The 24,077-nt window shown below is 35.5% G+C and overlaps 1 protein-coding gene across 1 annotated transcript in view; it reads left to right on the top strand.

The window, feature by feature from the left end:
- LOC136027684 (protein slit-like) overlaps nucleotides 1-24,077 on the top strand; it is a 184,324-nt gene that overhangs the window by 26,866 nt on the left and 133,381 nt on the right. The window contains exons 5-7 of the mRNA XM_065705131.1: nucleotides 1,925-2,063; nucleotides 8,952-9,098; nucleotides 23,761-23,832. Coding sequence (XP_065561203.1) covers nucleotides 1,925-2,063; nucleotides 8,952-9,098; nucleotides 23,761-23,832 — 358 coding nt within the window. The remainder of the gene's footprint in view (nucleotides 1-1,924; nucleotides 2,064-8,951; nucleotides 9,099-23,760; nucleotides 23,833-24,077) is intronic.

Raw genomic sequence — 24,077 nt, 5'->3', positions numbered from 1 at the left:
ATATATATATATATATATTTTGTATATATATATATATTATATATATATATATATATATATATATATATATATATATATATATATATATATATATATATTATTTTATTTGTATTATTATATTATACTATATATTATTTATATTTATTTTATAATAATTATAATAAATATGAATAATGAATTAATTATTATGAATTAATTAAATTTAATTAATAATAAATTCATATCTGCATTAGGAAGTTAGCCGAAGTTGTTTCATGTTTCAGCTCAAACTATTTTTATGCCACTGGTCCTAGGAATGAATAAATACCAACTCAGGCTGTACTCATCGGTCGTTTTTTTCCTAGCGTTCCCTACAATTTTTCAAAGATATTTTGGTGTAATTACCCTATTTTTTAAAGATTTTTCGAATCTGTTTTTCCTCTTGATGTTTTGAGGTAGCTTTTTAGAATTCAATTTTAGACTCAAGGTATTTTGGTTGTGGTTAAGGGGGATGACATTTGCAAAACAAATTGAAAAAAAAATCCCTTTTGAGCAAATACACAGAAAACTTGGCCTATCTTCACGTCTGCGAAATAATATTTTTTTTCTATCAAAAGTATAATGAATCTTATGGAGATGTGACAACTCTGGTCTGTTTTATTTCGATTTCATTTAATCTACGGAAATGGGCTTATTGTTTTGATTTTCTATTCGGATCTGTTTACAATCATGATAAATCGAGGAATGTCTGTTTTTATAACTTTACTGCTAAATTGTTAATGGGTTTCGGTAGAATCGTCCAAACCTTGATTATTACATTCTTACTATTTCAGGGACGATTCAACTGATGTAGTTGAAGGTTTGTTTTTTCTTCTGTTTTTGGAGGGGTGGAGTAAGGGGAGATACAAATGTGAAAAAATTGAGAAACCGATCTTTGGAGGAATAGGCTAAACTTGGCCTGTCTTGATATTTGAGTTGGCTCCCCTTTGCATTTTAAATTGGTTCTGAACTTCAGAGTGATCTGCTCTATCAGAGAACTATCAATGCTCAATACTTGCAGAGCTAAGCGAATGTGAGCCGCCCTTAATGTTTTGCTCTTCTGGACTGCTTGCAGTAGGGAACTACATGCAAGGAGTACCTAAAAGCGAGATTTGTTCAGAGTACAGTCGCCACGACCTTCCGACAGAGGCTATGCCAAACAAACCCTCTCTTATTAATTTTAAGATAAGATATAATAAGTATCTAAAGATGAAAATAGCAGATAATTACCTAAGATATATTATCAGGTGAGTGTGCTATGAAAACCTTAAATATTGAAAAAAAGAAGCAGAGAATAACAAATCTGTATAAAATTTAATATAAAAAATAGAAATTATGCTAAACAGAATACTTTATACTTTACTTTAAATAACTTTTGTAAGGACAGTAATCATACGAAAAAGAAACGATTTACGTTATTTTGGCTAAGCATTACAACATCTGACTGTGTGTTCTCCTTCTTAAAATTCTGGCTAATATGAAAACTTAAAAAAAGTAATTATCATTGTTTTTAATGATAAAACATACATTATTTTTGCATAAAATTATTTGCCATCACCTCCTTATGCCTAAGGTTAGAAAACAGAGTGATTACCCTCAAAATTTACTAGAACTGGCACTTTGTGGCGTCTACCTCACTCCAGCTTCAGAGGCTGGGTCTGTAGCCCTACTTTGTTGATGTCTACAGTTTATCAACATCTTGATAGTTGTTTCACATTGGATAAAAAGCCCTATCCCACTAGTTTACTTAAGATCTGTAAGAATGTAAGCTTGATTCTAATTGGTGATTATTTTTAGATGACGAATCATAGCCTACTTTACATTTTTACGTTACAAAATGGCAACGTGAATCAGCTTAAATTCAAAATTATGTTATGAAAATTACATATTTTCTTTCTTTTGCCAGGTGAAGAATATCGATATAGTTCTTGTCTTGAAGATCTGCCATGTCCAAAGACCTGCACTTGTGAAGGCACAACTGTGGATTGTTCGAGCAGAGGCTTCAAAGAATTTCCTCGGGACGTTCCTCCGTACACAACCGAATTGTAATTATTTCTTTATTAGTTTTTTAGGCAGGAAAGCATATTATAAAGAAGAAAAAAAGTCTTTTTTTCTCAGAATAATAAACCTAATCGAAGAAATAATTTAAACATAATAATAATAAGCAGATCTAATAAAATTCCACTAAATCATGCAACGCAATGGATGAACTTTTTATGCCCCGACTTGAAAATATTTTAGGACTAATAGAAATTTTAGGAGCCTCTAGTTGATGAGATGGAAAATATGATAGTTCGTTTATGATCGTCAACTATAAAAACTTGATTGCACAGGCCGTGTATTGTTTCTGAATTCATAAACTTTTACGTCTGAATAAAAAATTGGTTAGAAAGTTTTTGAAAAGAAAATCAGGGAAGTAGTAAAAATTTTTGAAAAGTAAGAACGCTGTGAGATTTTGCTGATGTCGATAGCATGGAAGAAATTTAATCTGGATATTGTTGTTATGTGTTGATGTTCATTATCTTCTTATATCTTATTAAATAAAAAAAACAAGTTTTTTTAACGGAAAGTAAGGAGCGACATTAAAACTTAAAACGAACAGAAATTTCTTCGTATATGAAAGGAGATGCTTCCTCATCAACACCCCGCTCTTTACGTTAAAGTTTGACTCTTTCTCTTAACTCTACTTTTTAAAACAGTAAAAACTTTTGTCTGAATCTTAAAAACCCAACAAAAATGCATATAAACAAATTTTTGATGCGTTTTTGATTTTTTTGTAACCCTCCCCCCGAAGGAAAATACCCCCCCCCCGAACAAAAATTCTGGATGGTTTATAAGTATATAAGTATACTTTGTTATAAGTATACTGAAATAAAAATATATAAGCTATGGGTCAAACTTTTAATCAAGCCATTGGAAATATATATATATATATATATATATATAGAAAAGCTCGAAAATTTTAGTTTCACGTCCGCAAAGCCTTTATCCACGAAAAAGAAAACATCTCTTTATGTTATTGTATGTTTTAGCATATAAAGTGGTAAACAGAAACTTCAGTCCTTGTTTGTGTATATTAAACGAAAGCAGGTCTGGAAATCGAAAAAAATGCTGTTCTATAGAAGGTATTAAGGTCCTCCCCCTAAAAATGGGAAGATTCGTCGGAATTTATCTCTTGAAAAATACAGCCGCTTAAATACTGCAGGGGTTCCGCACCCCTCTTCAGTACCACCTTGAGATGGACGCAATATTCTCATTTCAGACTCTGTAACGAATACATTTTGGATCTTCCGATTTTGATCATTTTTAGGTCTGACTTTTGTTGTCAGTCACCATTGCTATATACTAAAGCATGTCCTCACAGTAACTGAAACCCGAAAAAAAGGAAGAAAAACTGCAAAACGGTCAAAATCTGAATTTTTCAATAGCATTTTTCATCACTTATCATTATCGTTTATTGTTTTTTGTCACTATCGTTTAATCAGTATTGTCTCATTAGCATCGTTTTACATTAACATAGTAATCAAACAGTTCGTGGTAACGAACTGTAGTAAGGAGCGACCCGGCTCAATAGTAGCCAAAACTCTAAAGGATGTAATTTTGATACCAATAGTTACATCAAAAGAATCGCATTTTAATGCTGATTTTAAATATATAAGTTTCATCAAAATTACCTCTTACCCATCAAAAGTTACGAGCCTGAGAAAATTTGCCTCATTTTATAAAATAGGGGGAACACCCCCTAAAAGTCATACAATCTTAACGAAAATCACACCATCAGATTCAGCGTATCAGAGAACCTTATTGTAGAAGTTTCAAGCTCCTATCTACAAAAATGTGGAATTTCGAATTTTTTGCCAGAAGACAAATCACGGATGCGTGTTTATTTGCTTTTTTGTTTGTTTTTTTCCCCAGGGGTGATCGTATCGACTCGGTGGTCCTAGAATGTCGCAAGAGGGCGCAGTCTAACGGAAATTAAGAGTTCTAGTGCCCTTTTTAAGTGACAAAAAATTGGAGGGCACCTAGGCCCCCTCCCATGCTCATTTCTGAATAATTCTGAGATAGCCATTTTATTCACCATAGTCGAAAAACCTTATAACTATGTCTTTGGGGACGACTTACTCCCCCGAAGTCCCCGTGATTCTTAAAATCTTCCGATTAAACTATGAGAAAGCCATTTAGCCAAAAAAAAAAAAAAAAAAAATTGTTTCGTTTTCGTTTTTCGAAAACAAATTTCGTTTTAATCATTTATGTGCGGAGAGCCAAGATCAAAACATGCATTCATTCAAAAACACCCAGAAATTAGATAAAAAAAAACTTTTCTCCTCAACGCCCCGCTCTTTACGCTGAAGTTTTTTACTGTTTTTAAAAAGTAGAGTTAAAAGAAAGAGTCAAACCTTAGCGTAAAGAGCGGGGCGTTGAGGAGAAAAAGCCCCTTTCATATACGGAGTAATTTCTGTTCGTTTTAAGTTTTAATGTCGCTCCTTACTTTCATTTTTTTTTAAACTTGTTTTTTTATTTAATCTGTACCAAAAGTCGTCCAAGATCAACTCCTGAAACAGGAGGAATTATTTGCGCTCAAAAACTGAAAACAAAAACAAATCATGCTTGTGCAAATCAACACTGCCGCATTAAGTAGCCGCAGTTACGCTCCTATATTAAGGGCTTAAGGTCCTTTAGCTGTCTTTAAAAACAATTCTTCTTTTTTGATAAAAACAATCTCACAGAAAAGAAAGTTCCTGCCGATGTCAACAAAATAAATACTGAATGCAGATAAAGCTTTATTTATAACAAGCAGAAATACAAACTTTTCTTCCTCTCAACAAGGACATTAGGGTCCTTAAATCTAAAACGCCGGGAACAATTCCAAAAGTTTGTCCTTAAATTGAAAGTAATGAACTGGAAGTTAATGTGGTCCAATGCTCTGTGATAAAACGAAAGAGAAAAGTTACTATCCCATTTAGAGCAATTTTATTCAATAACAAGAAAGGCTTTTTATCTGTCCTGTCTTTTTATAATTTTGATTCTTATTTTTTATTATAACTTTGTCATTTAAGATGTACATTTTGCTCCATATCTTTATTAGCTATTTCAGTCACAAATTGGTATTTAATTTTCGTTTTTTTTTTATTAAAAGTAATCAATTTTCTTCAGAAATATAAATTTTTTTAGAGTATTGTTTTCACTCACTGCTACCGCTCAAATGCGAAAAGTTAGATGCCAGGGGCTTCAGATATTGGAGGGAGTATTGGGTATTTTGCGCCCCCTAGATTTTTTCCCTCCCCTAGATATCCAAAAAAATCTTTTTAAGGTATTTTCATTGAAAAAATTTGAAAAAAGAACAAAAATTGCTGTCCTAGATTTTGAAATATATATTTAGCGTTCTCCCGCCTATATTCTGGTGAATTAAGGCCACGGTTTGTGTATGGCTTAACATAACGGATAAGAGAGGAAACAAGGCCAATGAAATACCTGAGGCTAAAAATTATCAGCTCTGAAATAAATTCAGACCTTTTTTAGCCCTCAAAACATGAAAAATAATAAGAGGAACTAAGAAAAGGAACCACACGAAGACAAAAAATTGTTTTCTGTATACTATGGCCGTAGTATGGAACTATTCTATAATTTAATGATCTTAATGAAATTGTAAACATTTTTTTATTGTTTCTTATATTCTTATTGCATGTAATAATAATCATTACAATATTAATAATAATTCTGACTTGCTATAAAATAATACATATAGTTCGCTATCTACTAATGAGTTGCAGCAATGCACTATAGGGCTCAGAATTCGATTCATGTGATGAACGTCTCCGTAAGAATCCAACAAGAAGAAGAAGAAGTAAATTTAAAATATTTTGTTAATAATACATTTCTGAGAATTCCTATGTGAATTATATTTCTCAAAATAAGAAAAATAATAAGAGGAACTAAGTAAAGGGAACCACGTGAAGACAAAATAATTGTTTGCTGTCTACTACGGTCGTAGAATGGAATTATTTTATAATTTAATGATCATAATTAAATTGTTAACATTTTGTTATTATTTCTTATATAATACTAAATTATTGTATATAATAGTAATAATTACAATATAAATAATAATGCTCAATTGGTATAAATTATTACACATTATTAGGTAATAATTCGCTATCTAATAATAATTATTACTTGTAAAAATAATTCTAACTATGCTATTATAATGTTTTCTCATTTCATAATAATCATTTGCTATATATTAATAATTAAATTCTGATTGTATTGTTGCCCAATGCCCCAAATTTTTTCTTTATTTATGAAAAAAAATACTGTGCTGTTAAAACAAAACGGGAATACGAAAATTATCCGGCTTTAAATAGTTTTAAACAAGAATTAAAAGAAGAACTAAGAAAAGGGTTCTAAGAATTCACAGGAAAAATTGCAGCCTATTTTGCTGCACTAAGAGAGCTGCTTTTTGCCTGTATAATTAGCGAGGAATCTTCAACCCGCAATCAAAAGAAGAACGATTGCAGAATTAAACCAATGAGAAAAACTTGGGCTGAAAATTAGTAAAACAAAATAAGAAAATACACACTGAAATCCAAAAACTTAAACTCCATATCATGGATGACGCAATAGTTTTCGCAATTTTACTTATCGAGGCGGATCGATTGTTCCTATGAGGTAAGCCTCGTCACCAGCAATGTTAAACATTTTCAGGAGCTTCTTTAGGATTTCCCTGCATCTGGTACGAGGTTTGCCTCCTCAGGCGCGACCAACCATATAATACTGGGTTGAAGTTGACCATAATTTGAGTTGGAACTTCCGTTGGTGTTGAGATTAGGTTCCCAAAACAGATGAGGGCTCTTTGGGTAGTCTGAATTGAAAATGGCACTTGATGTCAAAACCTAGTGGTCTTCTGTTACTCACAAAATTTTCACATCAAAGCCCCTCGATTCAATGGAGTTATTTCTGCTGACAAATATCTATCATATACAATATGGTGGATTGGAGGAGCAATGTCTCGGCAGCATAGAGTCAGACTAAGCTAACAGATGAGTTGTATGGGCGCATCTTAGTGTGCCGAACTGCATTGAGTCTTCAACTACATAGAGCATTCTGCAAACTGCATTGAGTCTTCCAGTGACAGAAGAAGCTTTCGTAATTCGGCTGGTCAGTTCTGCTTCCGCGGAGCCATTATTCATATTCACGGAATTAAGATTGGCAAAGTTAGTGACTCTTTTAACATGGACTCCATAAACTATAATGAAGTCGGGGACGTAATCGGCCCTGATGGTTTGACTGTTTTGACAGTTGAAAAAATCATAACTTCCCAAACTACGACTGCAACTACTACTAACAACTCACTGCAGCACCAAGTTGCCAGAGGCCAACATAGCTACGCACGCCCTTCTTCCTTCCCAATTCCGTTTAAAGCCTCCCTCTTTAAACCTAGAAGTTCCAATCTCCCTTAAATCCTTCCTTACGACCTCCAAATCATCAACACCTCTAAAACATCAATATAACTCCCAGATGTAACTATCTGGATGTAATACCCAGATATAACTATCTAAACATCCATGTAACTTCCAGAATGTAATGTTCTGAATTTGACAGAAATAATTCAATTACTTATTTAACCTAGTTTTTTTGGCTACTTTCAGGATTAAACATACTTAACTCTATTGTATATTGTTATCTGCTTCATTTTGGTCACTCTCTTGATTATTAAGGAATTATCATCAGTTCTACTGTATATCTGGTTTGTATAAATTGATATAAGATGACCTTCGTCACAAAAACTAACCAATGGAATGAAAGCACACTTTTGTATAAATCATATATCTTTGAAAGTATAGGAGGCTAATCTTTATTTTTCTCTTTGCGTATACCTCTTAACCATGAAAGGACGCCACTATAGAATGACTATCGTTACTTGACTTACAATTTTAACCTAGTTCACTTTTGATCAGAAAAAAAAAATTAAATTATATTGGTAAGTTGGTTTAACATTTGTTCCCTAATATAATGGTTGTTTCGCACTACACCATAAAACCTTATCAATCTTGCATCACTAAAGACGCTATGTAATCATATGGAGCAAATTTAATTTTACATACGTAAAATGATATTTACGTGACGTAAATGCCGTCACGGCATTAAATATAAACTTTTACGTCAATGCATTTTGATTGACATGATATTTTTTGTTGTTGTTATTCAATTTTTGTTATTATTATTTTTTCCTTCAGTCCATTATATTCTCTTTTCCATTTCCTTTATTTATTCTTTTTGCTATGTATCTTAACGAATGACTGTCTCTTGATATAGTCATGTAAAAGAGTTGTTTTGTTATTGTTGTTTTCTTTTCTCTCCTCCCCCCCCCCTTCCCTCCCTCTTTTTCTCTTCTTGTGCTTCTGTTTGATTTTAGTGATATTCTTTAAGGTAATGTTTAGTCTCCCACTCTCACAGGCCAAAGAACCTTTTATGGGGGGGGGGAGGGTCTAAAGCTTAGTATTTTTTCTATTTTCTGTAAATGAATTAATTTATTTATTGATTGACGTAAGTCTTGGTTACGTGACTGAAAAATCAACAAGGTAGCAACAAAATGGAATTCGTGGATGAGCAATTAATAAATTAATAAGATTTTTCTAGAAAGCCTTTCACGCTTGATCATAGCATCGATCTCCCTCTCCATTCCATATTTTAAGTTTTTTTTTATAGTCTGCCTATGACTCTGATGATTTAAAATGACGGTTATGATGGTTCTATGTATTTTTAAGTCAGCCTACTGTAAAAGGACTTGTTTAAGCGTGAAATACTTTAACCTTCGGTATTGTAGCTTAACCGTGTAGCACAGAAAGTTACGTTTAAAATAAAATTCTGGGAATACATATTTTATGGTACATATTTTTTTTTATGTTTTTTCTGATTAGCAAACTCTGTTTTAGGTTACTTCCTGGCAATGAAATAACTCGAATTCGAGCTAATGGTTATTTCAAGTCCTTGCCCAGTCTTACTAAATTAGATTTGCGACGAAATATGATAAATGTTATTGAGCCAATGGCGTTTGACGGAGCTGTAGCTTTGCTTGAAATGTAAGATTTTTTTTTCATTTTTCTTAGCTTTAGATTAGTCAATCTTGTAGGTATTTTATCTTGTAGGTATACCAATCTTGTAGGTATTTATATTATGAAACTTGTAGGTATTTTTTGCCTCCGATAGAAATACAAATATAGAAAAGTAAGTAGGTAAATGGGATATACCAGAAAAGTGCCCTTTTTTCGCAATAATAAATCACCTGGTACGATATCTCAAAGATTTGAGACAATATTTGAAGCGTTAGGCTAAAAAAGAATCCAAAAATATATAATTGTTTTTTAAAAGACGTATACATGAGATTATACAATACTACTACTACGAATAACTCACTACTATTGAGTTAATACTAGTGAGTTATTAGTAGTATAATAACTACTAATAACTCACTGCAGCACCAAGCCGCCTGAGGCCAACACAGCTACGCACGCTCCTCCTCCAACCTAATCTATACTTATCATTTATTCTTGATTATCATTTTCTGCATTGTACCCTTTATGTAATGCTCTGTTTACGATAATTTTCCTTTGAGCTAAATTTTCCAAGGAGTAACAATCCTTAACTACTTCTAGGGGGAGTCACAAATTAGGTCTATAGAGGGGAGCCAGCGTCCCTCCACAGAAAATCCCCCCACGGAAATTTCCCCCGGAAAATTCAAACTTTTATAAAAGAGTTTATATGAAATAAAAACTTTTATTTTTATGAAGTTTGAAAATCGATTGCATAATCTTACAAGACAAAAGTCAAGAACTTAATCAGAAAAAAAATTCTTCAATCTTCAAATTCACAAGAAATTTAGAAATCTTTTTTTCTCCATGCCACTCAGACATCAAAGCGCTGCATAAGAACATGCCGTGAATAGTTACAAGATATATCAAAGCCTTGTTACGCCAGGGCAAGCAAAGCCAAGGTGAAAACCCTGGCCAGAAAAAGAACGGGCTCTATTCATATTATTTGGCCAACGTTTATTCTGAAGATGTAAATAGAGGCTAACCGTTAGTGTGGACTTACGTCAACCGCCCCCCCCCTAAAATCGTATTTTGATGATCGTCTTCCTTTTTTCATAAAGGTTACCTGTGTTGACTCCCCCGCCCTTTTTAGAAATAAACTTCAGGGAGTATAACTAAAGCTATAAATATAGTAAAGTCAAAATTGACGCAGCTCATAATCTAACTATATGGGGAAAGCAAATATAAAAGGGGGATACGTTGTGGCTACCCCCGATAGTCCCAGATTTACTGTTTTCCCCTTTTTTGTAAAAATTATCTGTTAGTAGCGGCTCTTAACAAATGCTCGACAACTTCAGGCGGCTCCTGAAACAGAAGTGAATCGATTATTTACATTTATAGGTTCTCAATTCCAATGGAAGAAGTAAATTGCTCTAAATGTATTTGAACCTTACCTAAAAACTGTAACTACCTACTAACTCCTAACAGCTAACCGTAGCACTAGGCCGCCTGAAGCCTACACAGCTATGTACTCTCCTCCTCTATTCCTGCCGACCTGGGGGTTAAAATCTCCTAATAAAAACACCATATTTCTACCTGGGACCCTGTCCATTTGCTTCTGTATCTGTAAGTAAAATCCATCTTATTCACAAGTATATCCGTCAGCCGGTTCTACAGGGGCATAAAAAACTATAACTGATACCCTGAACTTTTTAGTCATAAAATGAGCTATTATTATTCTATTATTAATACCTTCCCAGCCTAAACAAGACTTAGCAGCTTTCATCACGAGCCCTGCTCCCTGTCTATGTACCTTATCTTTCCTGCCGGAGCAAAAATTCTATATCGCCTAATTTCATGCTTCCTACCCCGGGGGTATGAGTTTCTGAAACTGCTAATAAGTCCAGTTCGAATCGTCTGAATTAGTCAGTCAAAATGTTGATACGATAGTTATTTTTTAATGTCGTAACATTCCAAGTTTCAGTTTTCATATTCTTTAAATCATTGAAATTATTTCGGGCTCAGGAAACGCAATGGTTCCGGATACCAGTGCAGGGCGGGGACCAACACATCTTCGCAAATCTATATTGAAGCGCTTAAGCCAGCTTAGTACCGGGCAGCAAGAAGTCCGTGGAATTTCCAGCATGAATGGAGGCTTTGTGCAATCCTGGGCCCATCTTGTTCAAACCGTTGTTTTCAGCGCTTAGCGATTTTCTTCTATCAACAAGAGTCGAAATCCAGCTCAGACACTCTCAAGCCTATTACCCTACACTCATTATATATTCATGCCTACAAATATTATGCTACTACGAGGAGGCAACCCATAGAAGATACTAGCTAGGAAGAGGTTTTTTAGCCCGAAAACGCCCACTAAAACAGTTCAAGCCCAGAAGAATTATCCATTAATCAGAATCCTGTGCGAATGCTGCTTCCTTTACTAGGCTATAATTTCCTCGAGTGGTACCACTCCTAAAGTGGGGATAGTTGACCTCAAGGTCCCCCGTCTTGCACGTACCCTGAAAGGTTCGAAGCTGCCATTTGCAGAGGCCGTTGTTTATAGATCTGGGTCTTACGCCCTGCCGCAGTTATCCTCCTATAGAGAATCCTCCTGCGATGGTGTTCTGCATTACCATGTAATTTAACCCATTACTTGAAAAAGGTTTGTAATTCACAGGATCTGTGCACACACCGGTGGGCCCTGTTAAGTGTACATTGGAGAGGCCTTCTTTCTCCTCCACCTGTATTTACGGTCTCGGTTGAGGGTGCCCCAGTTTTTATTATGGACCCTCAAGGACTAGGTCCCTCCATAGTCTGTGCCTCCTATGGTTTGTGCCTCCTAGTTTCGAAATCGGCTACATAGGTTTTTTTTTCTTAACTGGAATATTGACATTCATGGCCATTAAAACGATCTAAAAAGGCCACAACTTTAAGGAAGAATTTGTATTTTTCCCATGTTGGTTGTATCTAGCCTATGCTGACGCAATGACATCAAGAAGAGGCTCACATTGTCTGTGGTTACAAGAAAAGTGACAATGAGAATCAATATATACAACCCTGTCGCATAGCCATGCCGGGGCCCGGCCTCAAAACCAGCCACATAGTTTTTTTTCTTCTTAAAACTGGTGAATTGACATTTCTGGCCACAAAACGATCTAAATAGGTCACAACTTTAAGAAATTCTTATTTTTCCCAGGGTGGCTGTATCGAACCTGTGGTGAAGTCATGACATCAAGAAAAGGCTCAAATTGTCTGCGGTTAGAAGACAAGCGACAATAAGAATTCGGACATAAAAGCCTGCCGCATGCCGATTGCAGGGGCCTGGTGGCGAAGCCGCCATGCTCCCGGTACTATACATATAACTAAAATGAAGCTTTCTTCCACTAAAGAAAGAGCTAAAATTCAAACAGAGAAAAATTCAACTGAAAGATCAAAACATTTTATACTAGGTCTACTACTACTAGAAGCAGCTCAAACTAAACAAATCAAGGTGACGTACGAAAAATAAAACTATGCGTAATATGCGCCAAAAAGACAAAAAAGCGCAAAAACTATTAATATTAAATTTCGAATACAGTTTACTTTTTAATAGAATAGTTGTGTACCAAGAGTAATATTATCCTCTGTATCCATCGCAATGTATGAATTGGAATGTCCGGATTTTATCATTCCTCCTTTTTTTTGTTGAAACTCCCCGTTCTCGGTAGCTCTTAGAGAAACATGGCCAACCAAAATTAATTCCTATGCATCTCTATTTCTGTCCTGGCCAAGTGGGCTGGTGCGCTGGATTCGGGATCCCTTGTCTGAGAGGACGCGGGTTCGTGGTCAGTGGATATCTTGGCTGAGTCGATAATAGAAGCACAGCTCATGATAGACGACATTGCTGCTAGATCCCTTGCTACTGGACTAAAGATCAGCCAATCGAAAACAAAATCGATGCGCACCTCTGGGCTAGATGAAACTCCAATCACATTGAATGGCATCCCAATCGAGGACGTCCAGAATTTCAAATATCTAGGCTCCCTAATAAATCCCAAGGGCGAAGCTCTAAGCGAAATACAAAACCGCATCTCCGCAGCCTGGGCAGCATTCATCCAGCTTCGGAAGTGCCTCTGGCTACGAAATGAAATTTCCCTTCGAACAAAGCTCCGGATATATAACGCCTTGGTCCTCTCTGTGCTTCTTTATGGTTGCGAAACGTGGCCCCTCAGAGCTGGGGAAGCTAATAACCTGAATGTCTTCCACCACAAGTGTCTTCGCTGTATTCTTGGCCTGCGTCTCTCTGACCGCGTCCGTAACGATGTCATCAGAAGAAGATGTGGTGATATACCACTTGCCTCTGATGTTGTCAAAGCGAGACGCCTACGATGGTTCGGGCATACACTGCGCCGACCGGATGACTCGTTCAGCAAACAGTGCTTGAAATGCCAACCCCTTGCGCACTGGAAGAGGAAGCCTGGAGGACAAAAAAAGACATGGTTATCAACAGTTAGAGCCGACCTCGAGCCAATGGGAGGTTTCAAGAAGCACGGGCACCGATGGAATAGACAATGGATCCAGTTGATCGAGCCAATCGCACTTGAAAGAGAGCAATGGAGAAAGGCATGTCGACAAATTCTGGATGCCACGATGGGCCTGGACAAGGCTCGAACGTGACCCAAGTACAAGTAAGTACAAGTCATTGGTGTGACACACCTCGGTCAGTGGTGTGACTCTGTAAGCTTAGCCAGAGTCGACCCAGCTTTAAATGGGTACCTGGAGAAATCTGGGGAAGGTAAACAGGAAGGGTGTGCGAAAGCACAGGATGGCTGGCCCCCAACCCCCCATTGCACTTCCTGGCTGAAGGGCCAAGAAACGGAGATCAGCACCGCCGGTACGGACTGTAAAGTCTAATGCCGTATCCTTTACCTTACCTTTTTTAATTCCTATGCACTACCCGGATAGGGAGCTTTTCGGCTCTTGAATCTGTATTTTAAAGTTGTTTTTCACTCGTTTTAAAACATAATGATCAAATTTATTTTTAAATTCAGAAGACTGGTAAACCATAGAAGTGGGTTATGTTGGTATAATACTGACATATTTCCTGGATCACATGAGGAGCCCCTTACAAATTGACGACTTATTATAGTGACGTTTGCAAGAGGGTCTCAAGGGTCTGGCCCCCTGAAATCCTAAACTTTCCTGAATTTTTTGACAAATCTTATTTGAACTATCAAATAAGGTTTTTTTTATTATTTTACTCCCTCCAGGTCTTGAGGGAAATTCCTGCATACGACCCTGCCTTACCAGTCTTTCATCAACGCCAAATAGTACCTTCCGTGGATTCCGTTAGCTTTTTTTTACCCCTGTGAGTTTATCTTATACATTATAGCATTTATATGCACATATTTCCTTCCTTTTAAGTTTCTCTTAGACGCATTACGTTTATCTATTATCAATCTAGATCTTTAAGATGAATCTTCGCCATTCATCTCAACTGAGGAACCTTCCCACTTCGATTACATTGAGGAAAACTAGAACAAGTGTGTTTTATAACGACTAGATAAAGCTCAGTACTGCCGGATAACAGTAAATATTATCAAATGACAGCGACCAAACGGCATCGCTAAACGGATTCCGCCAAAGAATTTTAAATGTTTCTAGAAGTTTTCTGGAAAAGAATTTATTGGATTGTCTAAAGACAGATGTTAAAAGTGCAGTTTTACTAGTTAATAAGAAACTAGTAATATTTATGCCAATTCGTAATTAGGAAACAGTTATTTATTTTATTCACAGTTTTTTGGCTAGGGAAATGAGTATTCTAACTCTGATTTGAAACGGATGTGCACCGAATATTCACTATTTTGATTACTCCATTTTTTAGCTACATTCTTCAAATTGCAAATCTGAATTTGAAGTTTTGAAAACTGTGCTGCAGAAGCAAAGTTCAGCTGTAATAGTTTTACTTTCTGCCCACCTGTGAAGTCATAATTTCGTTTTCATTTTTTTTAATCATCATCCACATCCTGTGACAGGTTATAGATTTAATAAACCACTCTGAATTCTGGCTGGTCCGTCTAATTGGAAACAAAATTCGGTTCAAGTTATCCTAAGGAAGCTCTAAAAAAAGGAGATTTTTTGAATATCTGTTTAAAAAGACTTTCAATTGCATACTTTATCTATAAAAATGAGGAATCTAGTTTATTTAAACACAATTCTGCCGGCTGAAGAAACAAATTTTTCCACCACTAACTGAAACAGTAGCGGATCGAATATTCGCCCGCACCCTGACTTTTCTTTTCTTCAGGCGACGTAAAATATGGTTGCAGAAGTGAAGTCCGACTCCTTTTAAACATAACTTAAACCTAGGGTTGATAGGAAAAAGATTGTTCAATTTAAATAATAAATTAAAACTACACCCAATTACAATTCTGTGGTTATTTCGTAAATTAGGTGGATCTTAGATGGCGCAAATGTTTAGCCATAATAGGATAATAGATATATCAATTATCTAAGTCCTTGGAGCTAATGGGTCTTTGGGGCCTGAACCTCGATCCATTTTTATGGCACTGCCCCAATATTAAATTAAGATTAAGTCGTTCTTCCTTAAACTAAACTATCTTACGTTCCACGTCTTACCTTATGTTTCATTTGCGTCTTTATCAAAACTGTAATTTTGCCAGATTCATCAACGGTAGATTTAATTCTATCGCATACAGAGACTTGCAAAAAAAAAAGAAAAAGAAAAAAGGGGCTCTTCGAAAATCCACGTAACATCTGTCGGGAAAACCAAGCTATCCACAAATCGGTTCTTGTTAATTAATCGAAACACACTAGGAATTACGCTTAGGTTAGATCTTAGAAAACCAGTTTCATAGCAACAAAGACAAGTGACAGGTGATAAAATGCATTGGACTTGTATAATTTGGGTTATGTATTTGGACATTAAGGAGTGGGGGTTAGGCTAGGTTAGGGACGCTGTCTAAATACATTACCCCCCCCCCCTCCCCCTCCCCTTCTCCGCCCCTAATGTGCAGGTATATTGCCCAAATTATATTATTATGTAAACTAAGGGCTTCAGGTTATTTTTCATTAGGATTAACCTAACTTCACTTCTTGGGTGTGTTTTTTCTAATTAACACGTACCCATAAATCTTTTTCGATGTGAGAAGGAATATTCAAACACAAACAGTCCCACCCTAGCGTTGGTGAAGTCCCTGTCAATTCATCTTACATTTTCTGGTACTTAAAGATGTTCGCTTTTCCTTCTATTGGAGTTTCTCATAGATGCTGCACACATCAATCAAGACATTTGAGATGAATAGTTGCCGGGGAATCTTTCCCCTTTCCTGATATTGCGGAAGACTAGAAGAAGTATTCCTAGAATGACAAGATAATATATGAAAAGGATATTCAAATATCCAGAAAAGGAAGTTTACTTCATCCTGGTTGTGAAATGATCTCCAGTGTTGCAATATAATGATGCACGTTTTTATTGGAAAAAATGAGCGGTAATTACATGTTTCCGCCCCTTCAACATTAATGTTCAAAGTATCGACATATAAATTCAAACTAAAATAAACTCCTTCATTTTGACCTAAGTTCTGTACTGGCCCTCCTTGGCATATCTAATGGGTCCCCTCTATCCTGACATTTTAACATTATAAAACAGCTCTCATGATAGTTTTAACACACTTAAAACCTAGGATTTTAAGGTCTTTGGCTATCAGTCATTGTATTTGTTCTCTCTTATTTTGAGATTTGACCTTATTTGAAATAGAATGAGAAACTTTATTTCTAGTTTCAACCTTGGAAAAAGAAGTTTGTTTCGGTTAAGAGGACACAAAGTGTCTTGAAATGTCTTATTAATGATTTTTTATAGACTGTCTTTACCAACAAAGTAATCTCCTGGGCAGAGGCGCCATTGGGGTGGGGCAGGGGTGGACAAATGCCCACCCCAGATTTTTCAGGGGGCCCAAGCTTCCACCAAAAAGGGTCCTCTGCCGGCCATAATAATAACACTATTTGCTATTAACCATTGTAAACTTTGAAAGCAAGTTAGATACATAATCTAATTCTCAAGTTCTGTCAAATGCCCGTTTCCTAGATGATTATATTAATATTATAAATTCTGAATATTTGCAGTAATTCCTCTAAGTTGATAGACTAAAATAGGTCAGTTCCTGGCCTATCATTTCTTGATGGAATCGTTCCTTGTTATCTTCCAACTGCACTACATAGAAGCAATTACGCGAGGGACGAAATCGCTGTCTCAGCAACTCCATGTCGTCGCCGTCGACTTGGTTATTTCTCGATCGCTCACCCTGACTCAGGCCACAAGAAGCAAACTCACCGACCTGCGTTCACATGCTTCATTTGTATTGCTTTTCAAGAAGGCTGAAGAGTTTGCAACAGAACTCGAAATTGAAGTACCTGCTGTGAATGGACCCGCGACTAGACCCTCCTCTGTGGGTCAGAAAGGACGACCTTGAAGAACTCAAAAGATCACCAAGCATCGGAAACAATTTGTGAAAACTTTGACGCTAGGAAAGAATTTCATCGAATCTGGAAATTGGACTACTACTTTGGCGGATGAAATGAAGCAAGAATACTTCAAAACTTTTGACCGTCTACTAGCCGAATTTGACAGAAGGTTCACAGATAACTTGCCAGTGCTGAGTACGCTCGAAGCCTTGGATCCAAGCTCAACCAAGTTTATGGACACAGAGCTGCTCAAGCTTTTCTCTTCTCTTTACGGCGAGGTGGATATCGACAGCATTCTTCTCGAATCTCAAGCTGGTATTGTCAAGCGTTTCTTGCCCAGTTAGGAGAAAAAGCCGGAAAACTTCCTAGACATTGTCGACCATCTTCAGGCATTACCAGTGGCTTACTCAGAAGTAATTAAAGTACTTCGTATTTCTGCCACACTTCCTGAGACAACAGCGAGCTATGAGCGTTTGTTTTCTAGCCTAGAAATAGTGAAAAACTACCTGCGGTCTACAACAGGAGATGATCGTCTCAGTCACCTCCTTTTGATATTTGCAGAGAAGGATTTAGTAAAAATTTGGACTACAACCAGCTTGTTGACGATTTTGCAAAGATGAAAGCTCGGCGGTTCCACTTGTTACCTTGAATGTTGTTATATTTTTTTTTCTTGTTATGTTTTTCCTTTTTATAAATATATTTGATCTGGAAGATTTCTGCTGATGGGACACTGAGATTTTTGTTACAACCCTCAGCATAACAATGAAGGTTACTTTCATCGACGTATTGTTTACTTAAATAAGAAAGTTTCTCGCTGAGCTATGCCAGCCTGTAGTCTGGTTGAATTTTCCACTTTCAGTTTAATCACTTAACCTCGTTGATTGTATTCTTCGTTGTTATAATTAACCTTAGAGGTCAGTGTGGCTGAGTTCCACATTTGGTTACAGTACATTTCCAAGCAACACACGGGTGCTGAAAATGCATTTTTGCTTACAATATTCGATCAATGTGCTGTCAAAATCCGGATTTTTCTTACGCGACACAAATTGAATCGGGGGGGAGGGGGCCAGATGGAGTTCATGCCCACCCCAAGATTTGGCCCAAATGGCGCCTCTGCTCCTGGGATTATTTTCAAAAACAGTAAGAAATAAATTAAATAAACGATTTTTTTCAGCTGAAAGTTAGGAGCAACTTTACAATTTAAAACGAACAGAAATTATTCTGACATGAGGGTGGCTGTCCCTTCCTTATTCCTGCTCTTTACGCTAAAGTCTTAAGGTTCTTTAAAATGTATATAATTCAAATTCAAAATCCCTTGCGTTTCAGGAGTCGCTCTTACAGAATTGGGACAAAAAAAAAAATAATCCAACTTTAGCGTAAAGAGTGAGGCATAAGGAAGGGGCAGCCCCCCTCAGTTTTAATGTTGCTCCTTACTTTCAGTTGAAAAAATCGTTTTTTAAAATTTAATTTATGACCGTTTTTCAAAATAATGCCAGGAAATCAAGCGTTCTTTGAATTAACCACTTAAAGAGTTTTTGTTCGGTACTTAACCTGGTTTGAGTGAAAACGACATTTTGAATTTTTTGACAGTAGCCCATTAAAGGTTAAAGTGTGCTTCGTCTCTAGAGCTATTTTATAACAATTCAACGCCTTAACGTGATAATAAAGATTTTACGGAGGAAGTAATAGCCATGTCGGTTTTTTTCTTTTTCTTTTTTCTTTTACAAAACATAGTTTCAAAGAAATGTCCTTATTAATGTCTACAAGAAAAGCTTCGTGGCTCTACTTGATATTACTACTGCTACTACAATTCTTATAAACTGATAAACTGTCTTTTGTAGTTATAAGCTTTAGTTTATAATACTAATAAATAACTACTACAGCAAATATACTAAATATATACTAACTAACACTAAGCTATATAAATACTATTTTGAACTATATTGATATACTAAATTTACTACTATGATAAATAACTACTTTATAGTTATATACTTTTTTTAGTTGTTTAGTTACAAATAGTTATGAAACTATTCTTAATGCTTCTATTCTTAGAAACTACTAATGCTCTCATTACAAACACATCATAGTGTTGAGCAGCGTCGAGGTGATATACTGGCGAATTCTACCTTTTTTTCCCTGATTTTTTTTTTTTTTATTAGCTGCTATAATGACATATATAGGTACGTGTCTGTTCTAGTGCCTATGTTGTAGCGCCTTTGTATATAAAAGCTAAGTAGAAAGTAGAACCTGTTTCTCCGACGCTCATTCCTAATAAAATCAAATAAAAAACATGTTTTTTAACTGAAAGTAAGGAGAGACATTAAAACTTAAAACGAACAGAAATGAATCCGTATATAAAAGGGGCTGTTCCCTCCTAAACGCCCCACCCGCTACGCTAAAGTTTGACTCTCTCAACTCTACTTTTTAAAACAGAAAAAATAACTTTAGCGTAAAGAGCGGGGCGTTGAGGAGGGAACAGCCCCTTTCATATACGGATGAATTTCTGTTTGTTTTAAGTTTTAATGTTGCTCCATACAGTCAGCTAAAAAACTTGTTTTTTTTTATATTTAATTTCTGAACGTTTTTGAATTAATACATGTTTTGATTTTGGCTCTCCGCACATCAATAACTAAAACGAAATTTGTATTTTTTCTTTTTTTTTGGCTAAATGGCTTTCTCATAGTTTTGGTCGGATGATTTTGAGAAAAAAGGAGCGGGGGAGGAGGCCCAGTTGCCCCCCAATTTTTTGGTTACTTAAAAAGGCAACTAGAACTTTTTTAGAGCTCGAATTTTGATTCGGTGACTTTGGGAAAAAAGTGAGCGTGGGAGGAAGCCTAGGTGCCCTCCAATTTTTTTTGTTACTTAAAAAGGGCACTGGAACTTTTAATTTCCGTTGAAATGAGCCCTCCTGTGACGTTCTAGGACCACTGGGTCGATACGATCACCCCTGAAAAAAAAAACACGCATCCGTGATCTGTTTTGTGGCAAAAAATTCAAAATTTCTTTGTAGATAGAAGCTTGAAACTTCTACAGTATGGTTCTCTGATACGCTGAATCTGATGGTGTGGTTTTCGTTAAGATTCTATGACTTCTAAGGGGTGTTTCCTCCTATTTTCTAAAATGAGGCGAATTTTCTCAGGCTCATAACTTTTGATGGGTAAGACTAAACTTGATGAAACTTATATATTTAAAATCAGCATTAAAATGCGATTCTTTTGCCGCAACTATTGGTATCAATATTCCGTTTTTTAGAGTTTCGGTTACTATTGAGCCAGGACTCATTGCTACAGTTCGTTACCACGAACTGTTTGATATCAAAATATATGGTGAAAATTTAGTACTTGTTTAACAAATTTGGGCTATATATTTGTACATTAGGGGTTGAGGCGGGGTAAAATATAGCGGGTCTGTATGCAAAATGTATTAGGTACAATTATTGTGCATATTATGAATTAATAATTGTTTTCTAACTTCACACCGTCCAAATACTTTACCCTCTCCCCTCCTAATGTGCAAATATATAGCCCAAATTATATATTTTTATTCTATTCTGATACTTGTTTTTGGTTATTTCATGGTTAGCCGAAAGAAACTAACGAAGAAACTGGTTCTACTTAGCTTCTATATACACAGGTGCTATAACAGACAAGAACCCATATTTTCATTCTCAAAGTTTGAACTCTCGGAAATTTATATTTTTAATGGATTTGTTTTGTTTTTTTCTTGTTTTTTACTAAATTGACCCCTTCAAAGAGTTTTCATTCAGTATTTAACCCAGTTAGAGTAAAAATGATTTTTTTTTTATTATAGCCCATTAAAAACTACTTTGTCTCTGGAGTTAATTTGAAAGAATATAACACATCAATATGATAATAAAGATTTATATAATGATTAACACTGATATACTTTTAACTTAAGAGATATAGTTTTAAAGAAAAAAAAACTCTCATTAATGTCATTCCTTGTTTCTTTTTTAACCATAAAAACTTTTTTCTTTGAGCTGCTGTTTTGACTATTAGCGTATCTTGAAGTCCCTGAACTGGATAATTCTTCCGGAGCTTTCCTCAAAAATTCAAAACATATAAACTTGATAATTATTATTCAGTCAACCGGATTATTCTTCAAAGAGTCCTTCAGAAACCAAAATCATAAAAATATCAAACAGTTCGTGGTAACGAACTGTAGTAAGGAGCGACCCGGCTCAATAGTAACCAAAACTCCAAAAAATTGAATTTTGATATCAATAGCTACATCAAAAGAATCGCATTTTAATGCTGATTTCAAATATATAAGTTTCATCAAGTTTAGTCCTACCCATAAAAAGTTACGAGCCTGAGAAAATTTGCCTTATTTAGGAAAATAGGGGAAAACACCCCCTAAAAGTCGTAGGATCTTAACGAAAATGACACCATCAGATTCAGCGTATCAGAGAACCCTACTGTAGAAGTTTCAAGCTCCTATCTACAAAAATGTGGAATTTTGTATTTTTTGCCAGAAGACAAATCACGGGTGCGTGTTTATTTGTTTTTTTGTTTTTTTGTTTTTTGTTTTTTTTCCCCAGGGGTCATCGTATCGACCAAGTGGTCCTAGAATGTCGCAAGAGGGCTCATTCTAACGGAAATGAAAAGTTCTAGTGCCCTTTTTAAGTGACCAAAAAAATTGGAGGGCATCTAGGCCCCCTCCCACGCTCATTTTTTTCTCAAAGTCAACGGATCAAAATTTTGAGATAGCCATTTTGTTCAGCATAGTCGAAAACCATAATAACTATGTCTTTGGGGATGTCTTACTCCCCCACAATTCCCTGGGGGAGGGGCTGCAAGTTACAAACTTTGACCAGTGTTTACATATAGTAATGGTTATTGGGAAGTGTACAGACGTTTTCAGGGGGATTTTATTTTGTTTGGGGGTGCGGCTGAGGAGGGGGGGCTATGTTGGAGGATCTTTCCTTGGAGAAATCTGTCATGGGGGATGAAAAATTCAATGATAAGGGCGCAGGATTCTCTAGCATTACTATAAGAAAACAATGAAAAATAAACATGAAAACTTTTTTTCAAATGAAAGGAAGAAGTAGCATTGAAACTTAAAACGAACAGAGATTATTACGCATATGAGGGGTTCCAAAAATACTTTAGCATAAAGAGCGAGGTATTTAGGAGGAGATAAATACCTTGCTCTTTATGCTAAAGTCTTTTTAGTAATTTCAACTATTTATTCTACGGCCTTTCTGATTCAGGAGCCATTCTTAAAGAATTGGGAGAAAAGTTAAGATTTAGTGTAAAGAGCGAGGTATTAACGAGGGTACAAACCCCCTCATATACATAATAAAAATATAAGGTTATGAAAGTCTGTTACGTAAGTTAATTCTTAAGTTACGTATATTTTTTACTAATAAAAACGTTCGTTAAAAATTAAAAGTTCTAGTAGCCTTTTTAAGTAACCGAAAAATTGGAGGTTAACTAGGCCTCCTTCTCCACCCCTTATTTCTCAAAATCGTCTGATCAAAACTAAGAGAAAGCCATTTAGCCAAAAAAGAATTAATATACAAATTTCATTTTAATAATTTATGTGCGGAGAGCCAAAACCAAACATGCATTAATTCAAAAACGTTCAGAAATCAAATAAAAAAACTGATTTTTTTAGCTGAAAGTAAGGAGCGACATTAAAACTTAAAACGAACAGAAATTACTCCGTATATGAAATGGGTTGTCCCCTCTGCAATCCCTCGCTCTTTACGGTAAAGTTTGACTCTTTGCCACAATTCTACTTTTTAAAACAATTAAAAGCTTTAGCGTAAAGAGCGAGGGATTGCAGAGGGGACAACCCATTTCATATACGGAGTAATTTCTGTTCGTTTTAAGTTTTAATGACGCTCCTTACTTTCAGCTAAAAAAATCAGTTTTTTTTATTTAATCTCAATAAAACACGAGAGCATTCCAGTAAAATCCAGTTAAATTACCACAAAATTTTGAAACCTCACCCACCCTTCCTCCCTACAAGAAAGGTGTTAGGAATCCCCTGCTACTGCTACTACTAATATTTTATTTTAAACTTATCAAAGTGTTGAGCGCCAGGAGGCTGACATACTGGCGGTTTTTTTTTTTACTGGAAAAGTTCCTTGGCTGTTATTTTGACTTAAATCCCTCTTAAAATTTGTACTCTATAGAAGCATTGGCATTTTTTATTACGGTTTTTCATCGTTTTTTCGTTTTTCCAACAAATGTGTGTGTTTTAATTTTTTTTCATTTTTTAGGCATATATCAGAGAATAAATTGAAAGAAATCCACAACAAAATGTTTGTTGGGCTGGTGAATGTCAAAACCTTGTAAGTTGTACTCCCTTTGTGCTATTGCTTGTTGTTCTATATTGTTATATTGTTAAATTATGCTCACTAAGGCCTAAGTTTTTACAATTGCGATTTATTTGAAGAAGGTAGGAGAAAAAAAATCTTCATAATATTATTCCATGGTTAGAAAACAAAGTTCAAATTTAATCTATTTTTATTTAATATTTGAGTAATCCCTTTCTAACTTAAATTGTTCGTTTAGTATTTTTTTTTTAAATCAAGCT

The sequence above is a fragment of the Artemia franciscana genome, chromosome 5, assembly GCF_032884065.1.
Source record: "Artemia franciscana chromosome 5, ASM3288406v1, whole genome shotgun sequence".
NCBI classification, from domain to species: domain Eukaryota; kingdom Metazoa; phylum Arthropoda; class Branchiopoda; order Anostraca; family Artemiidae; genus Artemia; species Artemia franciscana.
This window is presented reverse-complemented; position numbering and strand designations above follow the sequence as displayed.